General features: G+C 36.5%; 1 protein-coding gene across 9 annotated transcripts in view; it reads left to right on the top strand.

Moving 5' to 3' along the window:
* CHD7 (chromodomain helicase DNA binding protein 7) overlaps positions 1 to 27,210 on the top strand; it is a 134,455-nt gene that overhangs the window by 89,018 nt on the left and 18,227 nt on the right. For all 9 annotated transcript variants that reach the window (XM_039703074.1, XM_039703076.1, XM_039703075.1 and 6 more), the window contains 16 exons: positions 4,347 to 4,402; positions 5,783 to 5,897; positions 7,259 to 7,342; positions 8,272 to 8,409; positions 8,506 to 8,627; positions 9,062 to 9,305; positions 14,243 to 14,419; positions 15,736 to 15,879; positions 18,085 to 18,340; positions 22,995 to 23,205; positions 23,684 to 23,879; positions 24,111 to 24,278; positions 24,936 to 25,115; positions 25,322 to 25,432; positions 25,528 to 25,733; positions 26,639 to 26,838. In XM_039703074.1, the coding sequence (XP_039559008.1) occupies positions 4,347 to 4,402; positions 5,783 to 5,897; positions 7,259 to 7,342; positions 8,272 to 8,409; positions 8,506 to 8,627; positions 9,062 to 9,305; positions 14,243 to 14,419; positions 15,736 to 15,879; positions 18,085 to 18,340; positions 22,995 to 23,205; positions 23,684 to 23,879; positions 24,111 to 24,278; positions 24,936 to 25,115; positions 25,322 to 25,432; positions 25,528 to 25,733; positions 26,639 to 26,838 (2,608 nt within the window). The remainder of the gene's footprint in view (positions 1 to 4,346; positions 4,403 to 5,782; positions 5,898 to 7,258; positions 7,343 to 8,271; positions 8,410 to 8,505; positions 8,628 to 9,061; positions 9,306 to 14,242; positions 14,420 to 15,735; positions 15,880 to 18,084; positions 18,341 to 22,994; positions 23,206 to 23,683; positions 23,880 to 24,110; positions 24,279 to 24,935; positions 25,116 to 25,321; positions 25,433 to 25,527; positions 25,734 to 26,638; positions 26,839 to 27,210) is intronic.

Below are 27,210 nucleotides of genomic sequence, written 5' to 3'. Positions count from 1 at the left end.
TGCTTACAGATTTTTCTAATCTGCTTCTCAAATTGATTGGCCTTTGCACTTCCAAAGTATTAGAACTCTGAGAAGGAAGTAGAAAAGAACTTATTCCAAAAAGGGCATGATTATGTTTATAGACTCTTGTGGAGCTAATTTGCTGACTTGTACTACAGTTGGACAGAAAATTGTCTGACTTAGACTGATACAGCATCATGTTAATCTTTGTTAACCAGCAATTCATCTTTGCCTCAATGTTAATTTTCAAATTGGAGAAAGGAAATTTGCCTTTATTAATGGATTTATTTTTCCAATGTTCTGGTAGTTTGGGGTTTGTTTTTGGGGTTTTGTTTGGCTTTCTTGGGCAAGGTGGGGTGTGTGTGTTCAATTTTATTACTACTGTCCTAATATCATTAGCAATTTTGTAAACCTACATTCATTCAATGTCATGAGTTCCTGTGATTCAATCTGACCTGTTTGTGCATCTTACAGCATAAGCTTCTAAGGCTTTTTGGAGTGTTTTTTTCTGTTCATTTTTTTTTTTTTTTACGTCTAGGGCTGTATTTTGTGTTTCAAATCATAGGCTTATTTTTCAGGTAAACTTGAGGCAATATAAAGTGAGTATTTACTTGTCCTGATGGTCTGCTAGGCAGGAGAGGAGGATGTGGTCCTTTCATAAATGTCTTTACAGGGGAAGCTGTTTTTCACCAATTATTCTTCCCTTCTTCCTCTCCCCTGCAAACAAAGGTGTGATTACTCATGGGGAGTGTGTGTTTTGCTGCAGTTTGTGGGAAGTAGTTGGTCTGCTGCCTACATGTCTTTGATTGCAAGCCCTGCTGGAGGCAAGCTCTATTTTGAGCTTTTTCTTTAATGTTTTTTATGGATTGTATTTGCAGGTTTGAGGGGTGTCTCTTCTTTCCCTGCTCTTCTCCCCAGCCCTCTTCTCCAAATTTCAAAAAAAAAAAGGATTTCAGGACGTTAATATTTAACATCTGAAGTATCCAACTGTGCTTTTATTAGAGGTCTTTTACACTCTTACTAACGTCATCAAAACCCTGGTTGTTAGATTACTAATCAAAGTAAAATTGCTGCGATCAGGACCAGTGCATAAAATAAACACGAGGAGAGGCTTCACTAGGAAACCTTTCAGTGGATTAGGTTGTAACAAAGATGTTGCATTCAAGTAAAGGACATTAGATAATGAGTACGCTTTTGGAGCAGTATTCTTATCATAAAATCATGCTGGTTTTCTGAGAAATAGCCTTAGTTTAGCTCTGGAGTTACCAGATAGGACACAGCACTGTACTTGCAGCCATTTTTGAAATGTACAGAGTAAAAGGTAGAACTGAGCTTGTGTTTGAAGTAAAAAAGATGTTTTTCACAGTGTTCCTGATGTGGAATGTTGAATTCCCTTGAATGCTCTTTCTTCTTGCAGAAAGCACGAAGTACTTGTATCACTCTCTTTCCAAACCTGATGAGTTTAGATGTTGAAATTTTTCATTCAGTCCCCTTTGAATTCCTGCTTCTTAACTTTGAAAAGGAATAGCTAGAACTGGTTATGCTGTCCAGCAGAAATAGCACATATTTTGGAAAGACAGGGGTATTGTAGAACCCTGTACCTGCATGTTAAACATGTGAATGTCTCTTTTTGCCTACTGGTACATGTGAGAATTAGAACTAATTGAAATGTGTACAATACCTACATCTCTTTCTCAAATGGATCAGTTTACAATTTTGTGCTGTGTATCAGCTGAGGTGGTTGGGTTTTGTGTGTTGCTTTGCATCTGCTATTAATGTGCTCTCTCTGCTGTTTTTCTGGTAATTGATAGTTGTGGTGGTTTGGGGTTTTTCGTGGTTTGTTTCTCTCTTAGGTTTTGTTGGTTGGTTGGTTTTTTTGCTTTTTTTCCCCCTTTTTTGTCTCTTCACCTGAGTGGCTTACGCAACTAATTTTTGCATTAGCAGTGTTACTGTATCACCTCTGTGGCAATGGCATGCAAGATTGTGCTTTTAAGTATTTGCTTGAATGAAGGGTTCATTTATTTCTTCAATTATCTGCAGAGGCTGTGAATCAGATCCTGGCCACACCTGGAAATGATAATTTGAAGTGTCCTGCATTCCCCAAGTCTGCCGTGTGTTATTTTAGGATGTCTGTGTAATCAGTTTGGGGAGAATTTTGCATAAATGTTCTATCTCTCCTTTTTGCCCAGTTAATATATGTGCACAGGTAGTGAGGAGTGCACAGTGACATCAGAGGCATGAGCTGCTGTCTCGTATACCCTGAAGTGATGTATTGTTAACCTCTGCTTGAGTGCTGACAGTTTTAATTTGATTAAATTTTTGGAGGAGGGTATAAGTGCTGAATGGCAGACTAAGATTTTAAAAATATTTTTTCTTAAGTACATTTTGTTTAGGTGAATCTTTGATGCACTCTCATGGAACATCTAATAACATAGACCAGTTACTACCTATTAGACAATACAAAATTGTGTTTTACTCATGAGAGTTACAGAATTTATCAAGATGTGCATTGTAAATTATTGTTATTAAGTTGGCAGCTGACAGAAAATATGTTTGACTGAAATGCTGCTGAGGGGAGTGAAGCTGGTTAATATGAAACCTCTATGTAAAGGTGTTTAATGATATTGTCATTGTAATACTGATGGATCTCAAAGGATTCTGGTTTAAGAGTAATCAAAGAGACTTGGCTGTAATACATTTTAGATAATAAAAGAAGTTAATGTCTTAAAATTAGGGTTGACTTCCTAAAGACTAATTTTGCCTCAGGGCAGTGAATAGGTTCTGATAATGTGATCTCCAGCTTCTTTTTTCAATGCAGTTTTGATCTCTAAATATTAATATAATATTGAGACAGACTCTTCTGAGTTTTTTGTTTTAAAAAGAATCTTGATGGCTTTCAGATTTCTTTCCTTTGACAGTGTCTTTGTGAGTGTCAGAGAATTTCTCCCCTGTGCTTGGGTTTAGAGGATGGTTTGGGGAGCTTATTTTCTTTGATGGAAGATTCAAGATCAAGAAGTAGCACCAGGAATCTTCTTCCATTTCTTTAGGGAGAAATAGGTAGAATCTGGTATTGTTTCTCTCTCTAGGAAGGAATACAGACTGTACTGGAGTGATGTAAATGCTGAACTGAAACACCCTTGCTACTCAGGAAGTAAAGGAACACTGTGTGAATCAGGGACTGGGAATGCACAGTTTAATGCAGCTGCTACTGTTGTTCTTTAATTGCACTGCTGTGGACGTAAAATCTAGCCAGTGACTAAAGATGACAATTCAAGTTTCAGAGTAGTTCCTCTTGTGTGTGTGTGTGTATATATATATTTAAATATATATAGAAAAATACAAAAGTTGTTGATTTATAGAGCAGTCAACAGTTTTGCCTATTTAATGCTGCATATACAGTATTTATTACAGATTATGTTGTCCCTGATGAAATGTACGAACCAGAAAATGCTGCTCTGTTGATAATTTTCCTAAAATTCATTAGTAAAAACAAACAGTTAATGTTGTGACATAAACTGAATTCTAAATGTGTGCCTGGTGTACTGTCCTTAGTTTGTCCTATGGCTGGGTTAAGGAGTAATTCAGCAAAGTATTACATGCCATATGTTATGCAATACTCTGGCACCAGGGATAAGTTAAAGGTAGCTCAACTCTTAGCACTGAATGCCCTTGGTTTTGCTGGTTTATGTCACAACTTTAACCTTGCTTTAAATGTAGTTTTTGGGTGTTAATTTAATTTGGCTGCTCTGTATGTGAGACATCTTGCCTGAGTGAATTTAATTGCACCATTGAGTAAAACTAAAGCCATTGAACACTGATGCACTACAATTCTAGCAGAGGTATAAGGTTTAGTTTTATATGGCTTCTTGTTTGGAGTTATTAACTATATGGAGGAATAAACCCCCTTTAAAACTCTTTTTTAAAACATTACAAAACCCACAATGTAAAGTTGCCATGAGCCAGCCAAAAATAATACATATGGCATTCAGGAGTGCAGTTGCTAATTGGCTGCTGCCTGAGAAAATGGTACACTTGGCTTCTACTTAACACTGTGGGTTTGGCAGAAAGCCAGATTTGGGGTGAGGTTGTGAATGAAGCTGCATGTGGTTAGGGAGGAGTTCAAATGATTCATGTCTTGGAAGTTGTAGTAAGCAGTGCAGTATGTACTTGGGTAAGCAGCTGGAGGAAACTCCTCACCCATGTCCTCCCCCACAAACCTTTTCCTACACCTCCACTTGTGTTTCTGTGTGGGGACTGTAGTCCAAATCACAGATCATTTTTAAATAGTTTACTAAGTTGGGCTGTATGGAGATTTAATTCACATTTCAACATTTCTTTTCTTTTAGATGGAGAACGGAGAGGAAGTAGAAGTAGAGGAATTCTATGTGAAGTACAAAAACTTGTAAGTAAAGTTATGGGTTTGATTGCTATCCTTAAGTTCATATAACTTCCAACCAAATAGCATTCAAAACTGGTTTTATAACTGATACAAATTGTTATCAAACTTTAAACATATATAATGTTTAATCCAAAACAGTGACAAATAAACAGGGGAATGCCTTACGTTGGTGGTACAGGATTTGACAGTGTTGTTTTAATTTGTGTTCTCTCCAAAATTAAATAGGTAAAATTGCTCTGTTATTAAATACTTTAAGACTCATTACGCATGCAAGCTGATGAGCACACACCTGTGCTGTGTAGGTCTAACTGTGACTGTAGAGTGTGTGCAAACTACTCAAACATAACCCTTGGTGTTGTATCAAAAACAAGATTTGTGTTGAACAAAATGTCTGAGATAACAAACAAACGAGATGGCTTTCAGTATTGCAGCAGATCGTTACCCCTCCATGAGAGGAACGTAGTCGTGGTGAGAGCAGCATGTTGTTTCACTTGTGGACTCTGAAACCACAATGCAATCAGTGTGTAAAATAAAACACTCCATAGCTGGATAAGCTCACTTTTCTTGTAGGAAAATAGCACACCTTGTGTATTTTTACCAAATTTTCTGTCTGAGTGAGAGAAATCTGCTTTAAGGGTGCTTATGGCAGCTAACTGCATGTAGCTGACTTCACTTTAAATATGCTGTCATTTTTGTATCCTTTGCACTATATTGTTTATTGTATAATGTTTAATTGCTTAATTATGCTTTGTTTAGTTATGTTACAGGGACATAATTTTTGTGTTAACTGTGCTGTCTTAGCTTTTGGCAGACTAAATTTATGGAGTGGGACAAGTCACTTTGGCAGCGATACTGCCTTCATCTATGTTGTTACTGTGGAACCATATTTACAAGGGGGTTTTCTCTCTGTCAATCTTAAAAGACTCACAAGTAATTTTGAGTTACAATGCTGTTCTCAGAAAAAAATTATATTGGATGGTAGTACTTAAAATATTTGCATCTTTTGATTAACTTATGAAAATCCTACTCTTTGCTAGAATATGATGCTAAATATTGACTTTACCAGAAGTATCTTGTATAGTAATTGTGTTTTAAATATGTCCAATAAGAATCATCATAGTTTTGTGCCAAACTAAGTATAGAGGGTATGTATTCAAATTTTGAGTGGGAGTTGTTTCTATTTCCTGACAAGTTTCTCCATTAGTAAGTATAATTACTTTGAGTAAAGATGATTGGTTAATAACCTGTATGGTAAAGAAGAGTGTCAAGTTTTCCAAGCATAGCACCATGCTGTGCTGGAAAGATCTAGTTGTACTAGTGGAATACATCAGGAGTGCAATGGAAGCAGAGTTTTGAGTAAGATTTTTCTGTTTCATCTTCTAGTTCTTACCTTCACTGTCAGTGGGCATCTGTGGAAGAGCTGGACAAAGACAAGAGAATTCAGCAGAAGATTAAGCGGTTTAAGGCAAAACAGGGCCAGAATAAATTCCTTTCTGAAGTATGATTTTTTTTTTTGTTTGTATCTTTGGGTGTTTAAGGAATATTCTTACGAATTCTTGTTCTGTATGCAAGCAGAACATTTTGAATAACTGTGTGATATATCAGTAGCACTTATTCTGGTATAAAGCATTCTGGATGCAAGTCTTACAAGTTTATAAAAGTCAAGGGATCTATTCTGACTGTATACTTTTTCCTATAGTTTTGATTGGTCTTTTTCCTTGAAGTGAGCAGCTAGTTATTAGCCTTGTAAGCCTGACTGAATCAGTACCATGTTTTTTTCTCTGGAGCTGATTATGCCAGAAGAAATGCATGCCTTTTTTCTATGTTATGGACTGCTTCTCACTAGGGATTCAAAGCTTTTTATCATCAATTTAATTTCACTTAGAGCCATAAGCAATAATGTGGCAGGGGTCCTGTCAATAAAAGACCAGATCTGCTGATTTGTGTCTCTGAAAGATTACCTTTTAGAAAAATGCTGTCTTTTAAGAAAAAAAAAAATTGTGTTCGTGAGCTACTGTGTTTATTTATTTGTATTTATTTCTACTATATCATTGAAGCTGAAACAAAAAAACCTGTTGCAAATTGAAAACTTCCATCTGTTCTAAGTGAAGATACCTGGAATTGTTTCCATTTTCTCTTTTTAATATGTTTCCAAGTGGATCACAAGTTACTGTAAATACTTGGAATTTGTCATTGTTTCAGAAAAAGCTTTTAAAATACAGAGTCTTTAGTCCTTTTGGCTGTCTCTTCTGTTGAAGTGGATCTTAAAACCATAAAATGAAATGCAATGCTTTAGTATGGAAGAGAAGCCTGTAAGTTGTTTAAGGCATAAGAATGAACCTGACAAATTGTGATTTTTAGAGAAACTGTGTATGCATGCATTGTGTTTTCTCTGCTTTTGAAATAATAATCTTTAAATCTAGCTTGTAAAGCGTTAGACAATTCCTGTAGTTAAAATAATCCAAAGGCACTTAGTGTACAAGGCTCTAATTTCTTTATTGCAAGCTGTAGTTTTCAAGAATGCTAAATACATTGCATGCCATAAGCCTTTTCGATTGCTCATTAGTGAATTGTAATTTCACACTTCATTTAAAATATTCTTAAACATTCTCTCACAGTAAAAGGTTTCACACAGTAATTAAGAGGCCCAGTTAACAAAGTCTGAGAAGTCTTATTCCCTCACGGGGAATGATCTTGCTGAATTGTAGCATTTCAATTAACATGTTGAAGTTTGCCAAATATAAATTCTGTGTCACTGTGACCCAAAATATTATTGCCTGGTGAAATATATAATCATTTTTCCTCTCAGGAAGGGCTAATAGAGATATCTTTTATATTTTTGCCTCTCTCCTTGAACAGATTGATGATGAGCTTTTTAATCCAGATTATGTGGAAGTTGATCGAATCATGGATTTTTCACGTAGCACAGATGATAATGGAGAGGTAAACAAAACTTTGTTTAGTGCATCTCTAGGCATATAGACATTGTGTTTAGAATTTATTGTTTAAATTCTATGTATTAATATTATTATTATCTAATATATTAATTAGAATATATTAAACATTTACAGAAACTACCATGGTGTATGTGTGTAAAAAATAGGAACATGTTTGAGAAAACATTGGCTGATGTAGCAGTTTCCCTTAAATAAAGTGAAAATTCCAAACTTTTTAGTTAAATATAGTTACCTATATTTAAAAAAGCACACAAAACAACCAACCAAAAAGCAACAACAATGAAGAAGTGATATTTAATATTGTAGAAATATGATGTTCATACATGTAATGCAGAATTTAAATGAAAATTGCGAGAAAGAGTCTTAGCTAAATGTCATAATGGTTTAGACTGCCTGTTACAGAAGAAGTCCTGAACTCACTGTTTCTTCATTTTTAATGACTTTATCTGCGAAGATGATTTTGTCTTCCAGGATATTCCTTTTAGTCCTGGGAGAATAGAAAACTTTACTGGCAGTGTCACTGTTTCCATGTTGCCCTGTCAGTGAATGGTGGCAGTTGACTTGTCTGTTGTGAAGTTTCTGATAAAACAGTCGATTTTTAAATATGTAATAAAGCTTAAAATTGTAAGGGTTGAAATGGGAATATTGTTTTCCTTCTAAATTTTAGTCTATCCATACTGATTTCAAATGTGTTATGCTCATTTTGGTGGTAAGCCTGTATTCTCCAGGTTCTCATCTTACTTGGTTAGGTTGTCAAGGTGTCAGCCTGCTGTTTGCTTATCCTTCTGGCTGAGTCAGGCATTCAGGTCTGATCAAGCTTTTTGAGTTTCATCTAGCCTGCAGATCTCCTGTAAGAAAGAGTACACTTATATTCTTTCTGTATTGTGAGATAATGTAATTTTTGTCTTAACAAAGCCTGTAACGCATTATCTGGTGAAGTGGTGTTCGCTTCCTTACGAAGACAGCACTTGGGAGCTCAAGCAAGACATCGACCAAGCCAAGATCGAAGAATTTGAGAAACTGATGTCTAGGGAGCCAGAAATGGAGCGTGTGGTAAGAATTGGCTCTATATAGAGGATTTTATTTGAAAATAGTAATGTAATGTGGTCTTTTAGAAACCACTAATGGGATTTGCTGTATTTGAAACAGGAGCGACCTCCTGCCGATGACTGGAAGAAATCGGAGAGTTCCAGGGAGTATAAAAACAATAACAAACTCAGGGAATACCAGTTGGAGGGAGTAAACTGGCTTCTTTTCAATTGGTACAACACGTACGTAAAACATAGCTTACTGCTGAATCCTGCTTTGGAAAAGCTTTTAGAGCTTATTTGAAATAGCAGCCTTTTAAAGTAACCTGCTTAAGTGAGATTTTAGAATCGTTTACGTGGCTCATTTTTTGCTGCAGGAGTCATATACAAACTAATTTGGGGTGGAACATGAATATTTCAGATAGATTCTTCTGGCAAGTGCTTTGGGTTCATGCATGCCCCTGCTGCTCCTTCCTCCCTCTTGTGAACTTGAGAGGTAGATAGAAGGGATATATCCATGCTGACTGCATCACAAATCATAACATTTATTTAAAATGCAAAATGTTATGATGCCTTTTCATTCTAGAAATATCTGGTTTATTCAGGTGATTGCCTTACTGATTTTCTGTTTTAAGTTGGGAATAAATAATTCAGCCTATTTTTATTCTTGCTTTCAGACGAAACTGCATTTTAGCAGATGAAATGGGGTTGGGAAAGACTATCCAGTCCATTACGTTTCTCTATGAGATATATTTGAAAGGAATCCATGGTCCTTTCTTGGTTATTGCACCATTGTCCACAATTCCCAACTGGGAAAGGGAGTTCCGCACCTGGACAGAGTTGAATGTGGTTGTGTATCATGGGAGTCAAGCGAGTCGGCGGACCATTCAGTTGTATGAAATGTATTTCAAAGATCCACAGGTAAAAGCTCTTCATTATTTTTCTTCTTCTCTTTTTTTGTATATGCTTTACAGTTATTCATTAATTTAAGCATCAATTAGTTTTTCAGTGCTGGTATGTTAGGTTTCAGTTAGAAATAGAGATGCATATATTAAGAATACTTTTTAATAGTGGCCAGTATCTCTCTGGGAATAAAGGGGCACCATGAAATGGTGCAACTTTTGTTTAGAGTTTCATTCTTTCATGCATGGTTTTTGTTATTTTGTGTTTCTGAGGGGAGCTGGCAGAAGAGATTCTTAATGGAGAAACTCCTTTAAGTGGAACTAAGCTTAAAAATCAATCTTTGCCTACCATTCCAGGAAAGACCTGCTTGCAGAAATTAAACTTGTCAATGCCTCTTTATCAAATTTTGTAAATCAGATATATTTTGAATGCAAGTTACTGCACTTAGGTTGAATAGTTGTGAGTGAAGGAAAGCAGAAATGACTAGGGGTAGAAACAGAAAATTATTTGGAATACAGAAGGTAAGAAGAGCAGCAGATCCCTACTCCTAAGTGCATGTTTTTTCCAGAGTAAACAGAATTGGGGGAAAATAAAACGTGCATACATTGAATGTTATTGCAGAACAATAAAATCTGCCTCACGTAAGAGAGAAAAAGGGTAGAAGTTCAACCTGTGGAGTACTATATTCAACTGAGCTTTAAAAAGTGATAGTGGTAAATTCATACATTTAGATTTTCTTTAAAACATTTCATTTTATGCCACTGGACATTTTGATTAATAAACTAGAAGGATATAAAATCAATGTAGCACACATTAAGTGGATTTAAAACTGGCTAGTTGATATTTCTTGATGTAATTGTTAATGAGAAGTGATTTGCATTTCCAGCATAGTTCTTCAGGGATTGGTTCATGTCCATGAGCTACATAACTTAGCAATGACCTGAAAGAAAACATAAAATCATTACTGAGGAAGTTTTCAAATGACACAAAGATGTGGAGAGTAGTAAATGATTAAGACAGTTCATGGATACAGAGTAAGCTGTATTACTTCATAAATTGGATCCAATCTAGCAATACTCAGAATAGCTAAATACAGGACTGTCTGTGGACAAGGAATGAAGAAGATTCTTACCATAGGGAGATCTCAGCTCTGGGAAGGCTGTGAGACAAAGGCAGATTCTTTTTTGTCATGGCACACGAATAGCTAAACATGAGTTCATACTGTGATACACTGGTTAAAAGGGCTAGAGTAGTGCAAGTGTATGGGAAGAAACAAATCATTAATATAAAGATGAGAAAAGCTACAGCATTCTCCTCTTTATCAGTGATGTGATGAGTTGTCCAGTTCTGCTTAGTTCTTACTTCATGTCCTCAAAATGTGTTGAAAAAACAGAGTCTTAGAGCAAAGCTATGGGAGAGATTACAAGATAGAAAATATGCTTTTACAGGTAAAAAACGGATTAAAAACTGTTTTGAAGATGATGATTATTACACGACATGCCATTAGGACAAACAGAAATAGAACTATGTATTTAAATATAGTAGAGAAACACATAGTAATTGATATTAGTTAGAAGTTACAGCTGTAACTGGTGTAGTCTAGAAAATGACAGTTTTATCAGCAATTTTTCAAAGAAACTTTCAAATGAAAATCATATTCGTGTTTGTTGAAGATTTGAGTAGCAGTTGCTTCATTAAGGTCTAGTGGCCCAGAGAAGTTGGTGTTTGTTGAAGATTTATTTGAGTAGCAGTTGCTTCATTAAGGTCTAGTGGCCCAGAGAAGTTGTGTATGTCCCAGTCCACATCAGGAGTGCTGGAACTAGATGATCTTTAAGGTTACAATCCAGGCCATTATATTAATCTCTAGTATTCTTTATGATAATTCTCACATTTAGCTTCTTACCTATAGAGAAGTTGTGTATGTCCCAGTCCACAGCAGGAGTGCTGGAACTAGATGATCTTAAGGTTACAATCTATTAATCTCTAGTATTCTTTATGATAATTCTCACATTTAGCTTCTTACCTAGATGCATAATACACAAATGAAGTGGGATTGAAATAAGTTTTTCTGATTTTAAAATAATTTCTTAGCAGAGATTAATATTTGATATGATTTAAAAATTTGAGTTTTTACAAATACTGTCTCTGCTGAACTGTTTCTTGTGTTAAAAATCATATTTGTTTGCTATTTGAGTTTTGCTTGTTCTCAGCATGTTCTTCCCCTTAGCATGAAGCCTGAAGGAATGTAATCTGAAAAATCCCACTTACTGTGCAGATTCTTAGTTATTTTGGCAATGGAATCAAATATGATTCAAAAAATCATATTTGTTTGCTATTTGAGTGGTGCTTGTTCTCAGCATGTTCTTCCCCTTAGCAGTTACTTAGCATGAAGCCTGAAGGAATGTCATCTGAAAAATCCCACTTACTGTGCAGATTCTTAGTTATTTTGGCAATGTTGTTTCATTGATCTAAAGGTAACTGAAAGGATTTACAGCAAGATGCAGCAGAAAGTTTTGTTCCTCCATTGCCATATTCTTAACTCAATTTTTGCCGTGAGCATGACAGTCATTTTACCCCATAGTGAGTAATGACAAAGCAGTCATGACACAGAAAAATTAATGATTTTTTCTGGCTTTGCTCCCTGTTAAGAGTTGAATCAGACAATTATGGCATTTAGGGATAAAGGAGAAATGAAGAGAACTCATCCTTTTGGTGGCAGCTAACTTAGATGTGTCACAAAATCACCTTCTATGTTCCATTCTTTGTAAGAGTGTCAGCTGTGTAACACATGGTAGAAACCAAATTACAGGGAAAAAGTCTCTTCATGTTCTGAGAAAAGAGTCCCCATGCAGTGTTTACTCTGGCATTCTCTGAAGTACCATCACTGGGAATAGGATGGGAGACAAAAAGGGAGTGAAAGAAGACGTGATTTAGCAGCATCATTTGTAGTTCCCTTGCCAGACACATCAACCCAGACATCAGGCATCTTTGGCTTTTTAGGTCTTAATATGAAAAGAGGCTTCTTGATCTGAGCTGTTTCTCAAAAAGACGATTGAGAAAGCGTGAGTGGCTTTTGAAGGGCAATAACAACAGAGAACATGCATAAGAGACACCTACCCCATCTGCAGTGGTGTGATTTTTCAGAGTCAGCCCCAGTTACCTGAGTCAAGTTGTTGTGAAATGCTAAAGAGTAGTCAATAATAGAACAAGTTTCTGCAGTGGTGTGACTTCAACAGTAAGGACATGGTGTTATCAGAGACATTCTGCTGTGAGGTTCACATAGAGAAGCGTGTTCTGGTGTTCTTGAGCAACATAACTGAAAGGTCTTCCTAAAGGCTCTTCCCTGGTTGGAATATCAAACAAACCATGTGCTTTTTCTGTATTGTCCCCTCTGAGAAGGAGTTCCACTTTAAGATTACAAAACCTCTATGTGCCAAATACAGCTAATGACTGAGACTGGCAACAGAGCTGACTTGGTTTGTGATGGAAATTTACTTGGCTCGTGGAAAGGTTACAACATTTCAGTTTGCTGGCTCGCAAAGCTGCCCACTTAGTGTATCTTCATCTGCTGTTTGTTAAGTAACAGCTTCTTTTTTGCCCCTAACAAGATAAATATTTCTGGACTATGCCACAAGAAAGCATTGTTGAGCAGGTCATTACTCTCTCTGAAATGTTCTTGATTTGAGTAGGCAGATTTAATGCTGAGTTCAGGATATCAGGTATCAATCATTTCATTGAGTCAGTAGCCAGTTCTGATCCCCACAGTTTGGAGAGGACTGTGTGCAGATCACTTATAAAAGGATTCAGTCTTGCACAGGTCTAAGGGAAGAAATGGTCACCTTACTGTAAAATATGTGTTTCTTTTGAAATGTATTCAGTATACAACCCATGACAGAGTCCTTTGAAAATATGGAATAGCTTTGAACTTGTGTAATGCTCATCCTTACAGAGACAGTTTTTCTGCACAGACCCAGTGACACTGGAGCTACCAAATTACATTTTTCTTTGAACAACATTGGGAAGAAGCATAGCATAATGTCAGAAAGATGCTCATTTCATGCTTCTGAATAAAGTTTATTCAGGGTTGGTTTTTTTTAAACAGCCTTTATATCAGTGCTGAAAATAAGTCTGAACTAATGAACCAGTGAATATTCTGTCAGACATCAAGTTAATTGTCCTGTTGAACTTTGCTTAACACAGACTTACAAAAGTATTATGGAACTATATGCAGAGATACATTCTCCATTTAAAAGTTCAGATATTTGCTTCTGCCAAAGCTGTTCATTAGAGTTGTTGTAGATTCCCCATCCCTGGAAGTGTTCAAGGCCAGATGGAACAGAGCTTTAAGCAGCCTGGTCTAGTGGAAGGCATCCCTGCTCATGGCAGGGGTGTTGGAACTGGATGGTCTTCAAGGTCCCTTCTAATCCAAGCCATTCTATGAACTGTAGGTGTTTTGAATTCAGAGTGTCTGCTGGGGGAAAAAATATGATAACAGTCAGCACAACATTCTCTCTTTGAATGTCATAAAAAGGAAACCTTAATGCACTTCTGCTGTATTTGGATTGTTCGGGAGGACCTTCATGTACCTTCAATTCAAGTAAAAAGAGAATTCTCTTGATGAAGTCTGAAAACCTTATTTCAATATTGCAGCAATACGTTAATGCCTCAAGGCATTAGTATAATCCATATGAATTACAGCTGAATACTTGTATAACTTCTTGGTAATCAATGTGCAGTGATTCTGTGGGCCTATTTACAGGATTAAAAACAGTTATCATGAGGCCAATAGCAAGCTCACAGAATTGTATTTCCCCATTTAGACAGGAGCAATGACTTAATTTGCTTTAAATGTCTTGTCCATTGTACTGTTTTGTATTTTTTAAAAATTGAAGGTGAAACAAATTGCTTCCTTTCTTTGCCAGGGAGTTTACTTTTAACATTTGCTGTTCTTTTAGGGTCGTGTGATAAAGGGGTCCTACAAGTTCCATGCCATTATCACAACATTTGAAATGATCTTGACTGACTGCCCAGAGCTGCGTAACATTCCATGGCGTTGCGTGGTCATTGATGAGGCCCACAGGCTGAAAAACAGGAACTGTAAGCTTTTGGAAGGACTCAAGATGATGGATCTGGTCAGTGTGAATCTCTCTTATCTTTGAGTCTTCTGTAGTTTTATTATTTCTGATTTATGGTTTAATCAAAAAGTAAAATGAAAGGGTTTTTTCTCAAGTAAATCATCAGGTGTTAAGAAGAATAAGAGAATGTATAATATGAGAAAGTATAAAATACCTGGAAACATATGCATACCTTCAGTTTTCGAGTGCTGATATTTAATAAGATTTTTTATTGATTTAGATGTAGAATAATGTGGATTCTCCTAAGACATAAATTTATTATTTCCTTTCTCTCCCTTCATGTGACTGAATCCATAGCCACTTCTTCACTTAGACATTTATTTAATGTGGTCAGGTGGCCCAGTTTGGCTCTGAGAGTTAAACTGCTCTGCATTAATATCAGCTCTAGTGTTAATTTGTTGTTTGGCCATAAGGATGTTCTTTCATATTGACTAAGGAAGGGCAAGTGAGTTGGTTTCTGATGCTTACATAAATATGTATTATGTTATGTGTACAAAATAGGTGCATTAAACTCACAGAGAAAAATAAGATATTATGAAGATATTTACCACTTAAAAGACACAATAATTACTTCATGTGGGGCAGAATATTCTTTTAAAATCTGAGAACAATGCAGTCATGCTAAGCTAATACCCGTAATTTGGTTTTTAAAAATGCTGTGTACCTTTTGTTTTTCTTATTGTGGTTGCTGTTAGAGGAAAGCAGAGCTTATAGTCTTACAGGCTACAGTTAGAGATATGGGACTTTTCCCATTAGTTCTTGTTACGTTGCTAAATTTATGTCTGGCTCTGGGCTAGTTGCTGAACCTGTCTGGGCTCCTTCTCTAAAGCATTATGCTACTTTTGTCTATGCTACTCATGCTCTTTAGCATGTAGTAGGAAGGTAGAACCCTGCTTTAGGTTTCCTTTTAGATGCTGTGTTGATCTCCAGGCCTAAGGAGATCAGTGCACTGAGGTCAGTTGGAGGTGTGGTAAATAAATGAATTTTTACTGGAAATGATGGGATAGCTTCAACTGTTACTTTGCCATCTAAAGTTCATTGTACTTGTGAAAGAGATGGGGACATTGTGGACTGGTAAAATCTGTTCTTGTATCTTGGAGGACTTTAGAAGCTGCTTAAGTAGTGAAGTGTTTTTCTGGGCTATCACTGAAGGAACACCAGAATACCAGTTAGAAATGTCCTGAGAAGAGTTTTGTGTAAGTAGCTGGGGGAGAGGAGAGGAAGCAAAGGTGACAAGGGGAAGGAATTTTATGTATTTTTCCATTAGAAATTAAGGTGATGTATTCCTAGGCAACTGTTTCTTAACCTTTCAGGAGCATAAAGTGCTGCTTACTGGAACCCCTTTGCAAAATACAGTAGAAGAGCTGTTTAGCTTGCTTCACTTCTTGGAACCAGGTCGCTTTCCATCAGAAACCACATTCATGCAAGAATTTGGGGATCTTAAAACTGAAGAGCAGGTAAACTTATCTTGCACACTTAATTGTGAATTTATCCATTTTATTGTATTTAAACTTCATTATTTGCTTTTTAAAATAATACCTATTTGTTTCCTGGAATACCTTGGTGATTTAATCCCCCCCACCTTTTTTTTTTTTTTCTTTCTTTATTTTCATTTAGTTGAGAGTTTTTTGCTTTTGGTCAAAAGTAATTCTGCCTCTTTGCCTTTTCACTGTTCTGGGGGGATTTTTTTAGTCCTTTGTCCATTGGTCTTGCAGAAACAGGAAGACATCCCCTTTATTAAAATGTTGTTTAAAAATAGAGGTGGGATGTCTTGTAATGGTTTCTGGGTGAAAATACTTCTATGACAATTAACTTGTCAGTTGACATTCTTCCTTAAGCATCAGAGTGAAGGGACTCTCCCTGTAACTTCTGTGGAATTAACATCGGAAAGTTTTCTCAGTGACTTAAGCGCAAACAGGAACATACTAGACACCCAGTTTAACAAGAAGTAACCTAATGGAGGGAGGTTTCTTCTTACTCAGAAATAGATTCCTCAAGCTGTCCAAGAGAAGAAATGCATAAATCGATACAAGATGAAAGATCCTATGTGCAACATGTTTTATATCTTAAATATAAAATGTTTCTTTGTATGTATCAAAATGTTTTAAAAGGCCAAACCACCTTAATATTAGGAGTTAACTGAAGCATGGCATCTTAATTTGGCCCTTTGCTTCCTGTGGTAATAACTGCACGTATTTTTGTATGTAACTTTGTTGGCTCTGTCTGAAAATTCAATTTTTGATAGCTTTCAACTTTTGACCACTTGAATTTGCTGACTTTCTTTGAAAACAACTCTTTCACACATCACAGTCTAAATTACAAAATAGCTCTTCCTCTAGCCCCTGGCCTTCTGGAAAGATAGGATATGTTTCCATAGGTTGTGCATGCTATTACATGTCAGTCAGAATGCACACTGACCTGGCTGAAAGTGAGCCAGCTCTGACGTAGAAGCTGTGCAGTCCTGTTAAAGAAGTGTTTGAACTGGAGCTAATATATCCTAACTCTCAATGTAGCTTTTGTATGGCCAGCTCAAAATGACTGGAAGCTTGTGAATCCATACATGGAACTATTACTAAAATAATGCCATTGGCTATCATCAGAATTAGATTGGTTCAACAAGTTCAGGAGAACTTCTTTATCTGTTGACACTCAGATGTTTTGGAATTGGCTTTGTCTTTCAAGTGTTGGGACAGGTTATGTGGCTTGGGGTTTCCTCTTCGTTCCTTGCAGTCATATTCCATATATTTTCTCAAGTGTTCATCTCTCTGTGCTAATTACCTTTTTTGTTCTGAAGTTGCTTTATTACTAAGGGAATAATGTAAATTCAGGAGAAAGTGTCTTTTGTTCATGTTTCTGCTGTGCAGCTCTGCATCAGGAGATGATGACCAATTTCAGGGTGAATTATTAGCTCTTCAGCACTGAGATGGTTTGTACTTTGAAGCATGGCCTAAAACAACCTAAATGCCAGGTGTTTTGGATTTTTTTTTTAATATGGAATACATTTGAGCTTTTTGTGTAAGACACTTTACAAAAACTTAAATTTAACCTTTTTTTTTAGGAAAACTGACATTTTCTTTTTTGCCCCTCCCACCCTTTAGTATGTGTCTTAATGAATATTCCACAAAACCTGGGAACACTAAAAATTATCAGCCTCATAAGTGGTAGCAGAAATACAGTGTTTTTGTTTTTAGACCAGTTCTAAATAGTTTTCTACTTCAGAGGATGTCAAAACTAGGAAAATAAGAAAGTAATTAGAAGCAGATACTTCAAGTGGGAAAATAGCATTAAATACTGATTAGTAATTAGAAGTGAACTGCAAAAGTTATCTTAAAAGTGTCACATTTGCTAATTTAACAAAGGGTTACTCTGCATGATTTGTGTGCAGTACTGTCCATGTCTAGAAGGATAGTTTTGAGTGAGATCTGTTTAATAACAGACATCAACAAACAAGGGCTACACACCAAAAATAGACTTTAGAAATGTGTGTGTCACTGAGTTAACAAGAACTTGCTGCCGAGTCACTGAGGAAAGATTTTTTACAATTCTCTCTACTTGGCATTTGAGGTGGAAAACAAGGTTTTTAGAATTAAGGAAATTGAAAAATGAATATTTGATTTCTAGCAGTTTTAATTCAGTTATTTTATTAAACATCTGTTTTCCAGGTGCAAAAACTGCAAGCTATTTTGAAGCCGATGATGCTGAGACGTCTCAAGGAGGATGTGGAAAAGAACCTGGCCCCCAAAGAGGAAACCATCATTGAAGTTGAGCTGACAAATATTCAGAAGAAATACTATCGTGCTATTCTTGAAAAGAATTTCACATTTCTTTCCAAGGGCGGAGGTCAGGCAAATGTACCTAATCTTTTAAACACTATGATGGAACTAAGAAAATGCTGCAATCATCCATACCTTATTAATGGTAGGCTGCCTACTTTTCTCCTCATTTGAAAAATGGTTATGAAAATGTTCACAAAGTATAAATTCTATTTTAGTATGTCTTTCTATTTATTCATTTATTTTAAGTAGAAAAGTGAGATAATGTTTTAGATTTTCATAGGTATCTGGTAGACAGGACAGCGCTGCTGTTGCAGCTGCTTTTTTTCTGTGCTGCTTTTTTCCAAGGCTTCCTGACAGACTTATCCCTGACTGAGTTAATGTTGGTGTTATAAAGTTTTCCTTTCTATAATTTGTGACAAACAAGGCTTCAGTTATCATGCAGGTTGTTGGATGCTGGTGTGAATGTGGTGTTTTTTTCTTCACTTATAGTTAGCTGCCACTTGCTTTCTTGCTGTCAAACATCATAAGGCAGTAACTTAAAATTTCTGAATTGAAGTTTCAGAGTAAGAAATTGTGATCAAGCCTGCTTTTATGACCACCTGTTGTCAGTTACTTTTCTTAATTTGACTAGTAAGAGAAGGATTAGGGAGGTTGTTGGATGCTGGCGTGAATGTGGTGTTTTTTCTTCACTTATAGTTAGCTGCTACTTGCTTTCTTGCTGTCAAACATCATAAGGCAGTAACTTAAAATTTCTGAATTGAAGTTTCAGAGTAAGAAATTGTGATCAAGCCTGCTTTTATGACCACCTGTTGTCAGTTACTTTTCTTAATTTGACTAGTAAGAGAAGGATTAGGGTGAATGTCATATTAGACTTCAGTGACGTTTTCTGTGTGATGGTATTGGTTTTGGATCAGGATTATCTTTGGCAAGTAGTATGGAATCATAAAATATCTTAAGTTGAAAGGGATAGGGATTATTATAGCCATAGGGATTATTGAGGCCAACTCTCTGCTCCTTGCAGAACTACCTAAAACTGAATCATATCACTTAAGGACCAGATGGCCCTTGAACTCTACTTGTGGTGCCATGACCACTACTCTGAGGAGGCTATTGCAGTGACCAACTTTGTGATGAACCAGCCAGCTCTGTCTGAAGAATGCTAAACTTGTATGTGCTGGTCAGTTCTTCCCTTTGAGGGTGTAACACCTCCATACAGGGTTGCATTCTACTAGTTTCTTGTTTCCCAACTCCTGTTTCTTACTAGATATGATTTATGGTTGGTTTATGCTGGTTATAGGCTTCGTGATGAAAGACTCTTTTGTTCCAGAGTCATATGTGTTTTTATGTTTTTTATTGTATGACTTCCATATTGCAATACTTAAGTTTATTTCCTTGACACTTTCTGTTTAAATGGGGGGAAAATGCTTAAACTGATTCATGAAATTACATCTAATTACATTTCATGCACAAGTAATTACTCCAAAGACATAATATAGGTTTACTGCAAAGGACTTCAAGTTGTCCATGCTGGTGGCTGTTCAGTTTCTAAACTCATATGGCATACAGTAAAGTAGATTTGTGGTTCTGGTGCAGGGTTTGTTGGGTTTTTTTACCTGATTTTTTGGCTTAAGTTAATCCATTGTATAAATTATCAGAATAGTTTAGGCTGTTCAGGTTATGGGTGTCTGAATTTATGCTTCTTGGCTTTCAGCTAGTTTTTAAACTTGCTATTATTTTTCCTTATTTCATGTTTGTGGAAAGAAAAAAAAAGAATATTTTGCTGCTACTTTGTTTTGTTAAATAGAGTTTATGAGCAGTGATTACAATGTTGCCTACAGCAGTGATTTTTTTTTTTTCCTCAGAAGTCTTGTATCGCTTAATATAATTAAGAGACTGATACAGTTCAGGTGTTAATTTAGAAAAACTCAAATATTTTTTGATTACTGTATCTTAATCTTTATAAAGGGAGGTGGGTTTGTCTCTTGAATGCATTTACCTTTATCAAACATTTTTGTGATGTTTGGAACCTTGGCACTTGCTTGGTATCATTCAGCAACATGACAGGTGGGTTGAGCCTTCAGATTTGAGGGGAAAAAGAAATCCTGATGTTTTAGTGTGGAGGTGGAATTAAACAAATACATCCTTTGTAGTTCTAGGACAGAAAATACTCCTACATGCTGGTAATCATTTGAGCCCAAGGTTTTATTTTGTTGATTGATATTTAACAACTTTGTAGTTAGTGTAATGGCACAAGTTTATTTTATTTCTGCTCAGAGTTTTTGCAGTGTGAGTACTTACGGTTGCATAGTACTCTCCTGATGAATGATTTCTTGCAGTAACAAGTTCTGTTTTCTAAGCTTAACTGCTTTTAAAAAAGTGTCCGAATCCTCGTTTTCTTCCCAGTTTGTGGGGTTTGTGAGCAAGCATTTGTATTTGAATGTGTTTTGTATTGTGTAAGAGTTGCAAACCAGTCTTGTATATAACTTCAGTTAAGGCTATATGATGGAAGTAGTGTGGTAGGAGTTGAATGTAAAGTGGGGGTTTTGTTTCTTTCATGATTGATAGATGTGTTCTGCTGAGACTCGGAGTAGGCTTCTAGAGGTAGTTACAGCATGTTGGGTATTCTCCAGCCAACTTGGGTAAAGCATTGTCTGTCATTTTTCTTAGGGCTGGATTCCTTGTTTTCTCCATAGCAACCATTCTCAAGTATTTATACGTTGTTCCCCTCTCTATCTCCAAGAACCAGCAGTGGGGAATGCCTCTGTACTTACACATCTTAGTGCTGACCACAAGAAAGGCTCCTTACTCTGTTTGTTGTGCCCTCTTGATCCCTGGAAGCCTCTCCTAATGAAGAGTAGAAGTGGAGGTTTCCCTGGTTGACCAACCACACATTCAAATACCTTCCTTTCATTCCCTGCTAAGTATCAGCTAGAATAGGAAGTAATTTTACAGACCTGCAAGTACTTCATCAATTAACTTCTGGGTTACAGGCTGCTCAATGGACATGACGTAATTGCAATTGAAGTAGAAATTTAAAAAAAAAAAGATGGTCTTCTACATGATTTAGCTAGGAAGAGTTATTGAAAGAACCGATTTTTGGTGTTATCTGTAGTGGATTTGGGTCTTGCTGAGACCAAGCTCTGATACTGTAAATTCACCATTCAATGGACCAGATTGTGAGTTTCTTGTGGCGTGGTTTGCTTTTACAGATGCTGTTCTTGCATATTAGGTTGCTTCACAGTAGTGAAACTTAAATCTGGATATCACACTTGAGTCAGAAATAATTGCTGTAACCTAGAAAGATGACTGAAATTACTGTAGAGGAACTGCTTGACAGCCTGCTGTATCCTGGGATTGCCAAAGTTCAGTAGAGAATCGGAGATTTACCGCCCAAAATTCTGCCTGTTTTACAAAGAAGGGCGGTGTTATGATTGAAGGGAACTTTGAGTGTCTGCTTACACTCGTTTCATTTGGGCTTACTTTTCTTATTTGCAAACCCTTAGGGTGATTCAGGGAGTCCGGGTCAGGAAAATCCAGGGATGTAAAATTATCTTGAAGCGCGGTCACATCTTGAGTCCGCGGGGTTCTGTAAAAGCGCACGGAGCAGCACGGGGCTGTCAGGCAGCCTGCCCCGGGTGGGAGCTGCTTCAGGCACTGAACCAGCCATCGCACAGGGAGGGCACGTTTCCGTGTTTGTTTACAGGCATCTCCTTAGAGCTGGGATTTGAGAGAGGGATGCTCAGCAGAAGCCTGGCAGTAAGCTGTTCTTCACCCTCCCCCCAACCCTTCCATCTTGCCTTGTGCTACTCAAAAGCTGTATTGAAGCTGAATATTAGATGAACGAGAAATATTTTATAAACTACATTTTGTTGCAAAAAAAAAAAAATCAGAGGGGAAAAAAGGATGGCTCAAAAAGGGGGCTACTTTGGAAGTAAAATAAGCTTAGAACAAATATTTCTAGCATTTTGTATGCCAAGATTGGCAATCTGATAGTTCTTGGAATTGCCCACTTGGTAGAAGTGACATAAAAATGGAGTAAAAGCATAGGAGAGGTTGAAGAGAAAGGTTGAACTTGGTCTTGCAATATTAAGCAGAACCAGAAAATAGTTGCTGCTGTGCATATCATTCATAGGCAAAGCGAGTGGCATGAGAGAACTTTTGACTAATGCTGGAAAGAATAAATATGTTGGATAGCTTCATCAAACTGAACCAAAAAAAATACATTCAGTAAGAGAAAACTAAATAGCAGGTAAAATACTAATTTCATAGCTGCTTCTCCCCCTGTTTTTTGTTTGGATTTTTATTTTAAAATTAATAATGAAAGGAGCAGGTTCAGGTCATGTGGCTGTTTAAGGCTGATTTTAGAAGCAGATGTTAAATATGCTTGTGTCCCTTGTATTTTCCTGTAAAAACAAGACATTGTTTTCTTTCATGTTACATTTTTAAAAGGAAAAAATCCATTTTATCAGTTGAAATATGTTTAATTTTTTCATATTTTTTTCATTGAATTATGTGTGTCAAGAGTTCTATGAATTTATTGAGGAAAGAGTTTAGTGTTGCTGAAAAGAGGAAAGAAATGAATTCTCAGAGTTATTTTTTATTTATGCTATATTTGTGTATATGTTTGTTTCAAATTTAAGCTTAATATTTTTTATAAATGTTTATTTTTTTTATAAATGTTTGTTCACATAGTGCTTAAAACATTCCTGCAGTTTCTATAGGGTATTGAAGGCAAGCTCATTGTTTATTAATAAAACCCTTTGCAGTGTTCATGTATTGCTGTCCAATCTTTGCAGGTGCTGAAGAGAAAATTTTGGAAGAGTTTAAAGAAACACACAATGCCGACTCTCCAGATTTTCAGCTCCAGGCAATGATCCAGGCTGCTGGCAAGCTCGTACTGATTGACAAGCTGCTGCCAAAACTGAAGGCTGGTGGCCACAGGGTGCTTATCTTTTCCCAGATGGTGCGCTGCTTGGACATACTGGAAGACTACCTCATTCAAAGACGGTGAGAGCAACAATATAATACAATTATAAATAAACTGTGCCTTCCTCAGTGACCACTGCATTTAACCTGTGAGTAATCCATATAGAAAGGGAAGAAATTAAAACAGTGTTTTCTATAGTGATTTGACTAAGGGAAAGACCAAACCTGGAGGTTGCAAGCACTGAACCTTTTCTTTTGAGTGAATATAAAATGACCTCATATGGAGAGCTTTAAACCTCTCAGTTAAATGTTTTGGTGGCTCTAGAGTTCTTTCGTTCTGGCCTAAATTTTTATCCAATTCCTTGGAGTGAAAATCTGTTCTTTACTAAGAAGAGAGACAAAGTAGTATGTCTTTTCTGATGAAGATAGTCTCTTAGTTTGTTGTAGTTCTTCTAACCCCATAGAAGCATATTTGTCTTTGTCATTTTTAATTGCATATTCTTTTAAAGAAGCAGAGGCATTGCAGTAAAGCAATCCCTATAATGCATCTGTTTTTCAGGTACCCATACGAACGAATTGATGGTCGAGTGAGAGGCAACTTGCGTCAGGCAGCTATTGACAGGTTTTCAAGACCTGATTCTGATAGGTTTGTTTTCCTGCTGTGTACAAGGGCAGGAGGTTTGGGCATTAATCTTACTGCTGCTGATACCTGCATCATTTTTGATTCAGACTGGAATCCCCAAAATGACCTCCAGGTAATATTACAAGAGATGATTTTGAAATTGAACATTTTTCTTTGCTTTTTTACTGTAAAATTTTATTTACCTAACAAGAGAAATTATCTGTTGTTGCTCTCTTGAAAACATAATCAATATTATTTATATTGGAAAAAAACCTTTTAAAGTAGGTTCTCTGCATTAGTTATTTCAAATTCTTTTTTCTTCTGTTTGTAACCTGTAACTGAATATCTGCCTTTGTTTCTTCAGGCTCAAGCACGATGTCACAGAATAGGGCAGAGCAAATCAGTGAAAATTTACAGGTTGATAACAAGGAATTCTTATGAAAGGGAAATGTTTGACAAAGCTAGCCTGAAGCTGGGCCTTGATAAGGCTGTGCTACAATCTATGAGTGGAAGAGAAAATGCCACAAATGGGGTAAGGAATAGTTTTTTAAGGTGCATTATCAACAAATGCTATAAGTATGTTACACTTTGCTTGCCTGTTTGTGTTCTAGCTGAAGAACAGTGGTTTTCAGATGGAGTGTGGCTGATAGTTTAGTCGGGTTAAATAAGGGCATTGGCTACATGAACTGGCTCAGCCTATCTAATGGCTCACTTATTGCCAAAAGGGGGCAAGTGGAGTCATGTTCCTTCAATCCTGATCCATTCTCATCATTCCACCCTTTACATTATGTTGATCCTGGCACTTTATGGAGTTCTTCTAGTTAGCTTTTACTGGTGTAGCCTTTTTGCTTTGGGACTAACTTTGCTTTAGCTTTTTTGTCAGATTACTAAGTTAAATCTGCTCCCAGGAGGAGTTTAGCAGTCATCAAAGCTAAAGGGATTGAGTGACAATGAATTATTAAATCGTTTAAACCACTCACATAACTTCACCCTGAGAACTTTGTTGTTTGTATTCTTCTTTAAAAGGTGATTTCAGCATGAATGTTTAATTGACCACCACTACGTTATTGTAGAGTTTCTGTTCTTAAAATGCCAAATACAAGGATGATCCATCTGATTGTGCTGTCAGATGAGCACATTGGCTGGTGTCAAAAAAACCCAAAACCATAACCGGTCTTATGTGTTACAGGTGCAACAGCTGTCTAAAAAAGAAATAGAAGATCTTCTTCGAAAAGGGGCATATGGTGCTCTGATGGATGAGGAAGATGAAGGGTCTAAGTTTTGTGAAGAGGATATTGATCAGATTCTCTTAAGGCGAACACACACAATTACTATTGAATCTGAAGGAAAAGGCTCAACATTTGCAAAGGTATGCATTGACATTCAGAGGAAAATGAATTAAATGTGACCAGAATTGGTGGAAGTATATTAAATTGCCTTCTGTGTCAATTTAATTTTTAGTGTATTTCTTTCTTGATACTACCTCTTCCTAAGAATTGTATTTGCTGGTGAAAACCAGGTATTCTTCATAGCACACAGTTAAGAAATCAGTCCATGTGTTTTTACTTTTACTAGGCTAGTTTTGTTGCATCTGGGAACAGGACAGATATTTCTTTGGATGACCCTAATTTCTGGCAAAAGTGGGCAAAGAAAGCTGAGCTGGATATTGATGCTCTAAATGGAAGGGTAAGCTTTATGACTCTTTCAAGTACAATTAAATTTAAGATTTCCCTCACCCTCCTTCCCCCTCCTAAATTTATACATTTTCCCTATCATTTTAGAACAACCTAGTTATTGATACACCAAGAGTAAGGAAGCAGACCAGACTCTACAGTGCAGTCAAAGAGGATGAGCTGATGGAGTTTTCAGACCTGGAAAGTGATTCTGAGGAAAAGCCTAGCACAAAGCCCCGTAGGCCTCAGGACAAATCACAAGGTTATGCAAGAAGTGAATGTTTCAGGGTGGAGAAGAATTTGTTGGTTTATGGGTAAGATATGCAAATAGAATATACTACTTGTGGCTAAACATCTGAAAATAAATTATATATCGTAAATAAATCATCCTTCTCTTGGACACATTCATATACTGTCCTACTATTTAATGCTTATACATGCCAGTCAGATTTAGTTTTGGTTGTTATATATATAAATTGCACTTATATGTGTTAGTTAGTTTAAAGTATCTGAGTGTGTCACAGATGGCTATGAGCTCACTGGTAAGATAAGTGGTTTTGTGATGACAGAATATTTGTTTCTGGTTTCTCAGTGTAAAGAATTCTTGAATTAATGAGTTTCAACCTCTCTTTTCTAAGTGTTGAAGAGAGTAGTAGTGTATTTGTAAAGAACAAAGTGGTTTTGAAATCAACAGTCAATCTAGACTTTGTCACCACTTAAATTCAGATACTTGATATTTTCCCCATTGAGTGTGCTAATTTGAATTTTATCTCTTTGCAAGCAGGTAGCTATATTTGACTTCTAACATGTCAGCCTTCAGAATGACTGTCTTTATTTTAGAAATCAGTGTACAACAGTTGCTAGTAATATGTTTCTGGTTCATAATAGGAATTGGTCCTCAAATCCCATTATTGTAGGAATTGGTTGAGTTTCCTATTTGTAACTTACTGGGACCTTTAGAGTTAAACATATGTACTTTATTAATTTGAGTAGTTCAATTGCAGCTTTACGAGCAGTGAACTTATTGCCTGTTCTGTAAAATAAACATTCGCAACTCTTTGGTGCTGGAAGTTGGATTCCCTGACATAACCTGCAAATGCAAAATGCATTAGCACTAACACAGGAGGTCCCAAGTTGCTTGATACCAGGAATTAAATTGAAAGTCACAAATTAAAATACCAGTACCCTGGCTGTTGTATTGAACATATTTTTCTTATAGCTGGGGTCGGTGGACTGACATCCTCTCACATGGGCGTTATAAACGTCAGCTAACAGAGCAAGATGTGGAAACCATCTGCCGGACTATCCTGGTGTATTGTCTTAATCATTACAAAGGGGATGAAAATATCAAAAGTTTCATCTGGGATCTGATCACTCCAACTGCAGATGGGCAAACTCGAGCTTTGGTTAATCATTCCGGTATGTCTACCACAATCAAATAATGATGCTGGTAAATAGGAAAGAATTGCTTCGGTCGTGCTATGTATTTGGTTTAAACTATAGCCATTCTGACATGTCGTAGGATCTTGTCAGATTTTATGAGTAAGGTGGGCTTTGACTTGGTCTGTACTTAAAGGGAAAGTCTCCCTCAGACACTTTATAGAATGCAGTGCTCTTTCCTTTAAATTGGTTTTAAACAAATATTCCAGCATTATTTTTTGCTGGCACCTACTGCTGGATTTAATCTCTTTTAAATTGCCATTAATCAGAAAACTTGTTTCCTTACGGCCATTTAGATTCATGAGAGTTTTTACAAGAAATATTTATATAACACCATTTTCTGGCTAGCAC

The sequence above is a fragment of the Passer montanus genome, unplaced genomic scaffold, assembly GCF_014805655.1.
Source record: "Passer montanus isolate IOZ18808 unplaced genomic scaffold, ASM1480565v1 scaffold16, whole genome shotgun sequence".
In the NCBI taxonomy this organism is placed as follows: domain Eukaryota; kingdom Metazoa; phylum Chordata; class Aves; order Passeriformes; family Passeridae; genus Passer; species Passer montanus.
The sequence above is the reverse complement of the archived record's forward strand: the minus strand, read 5'-3'. Positions and strand labels throughout refer to the sequence as shown.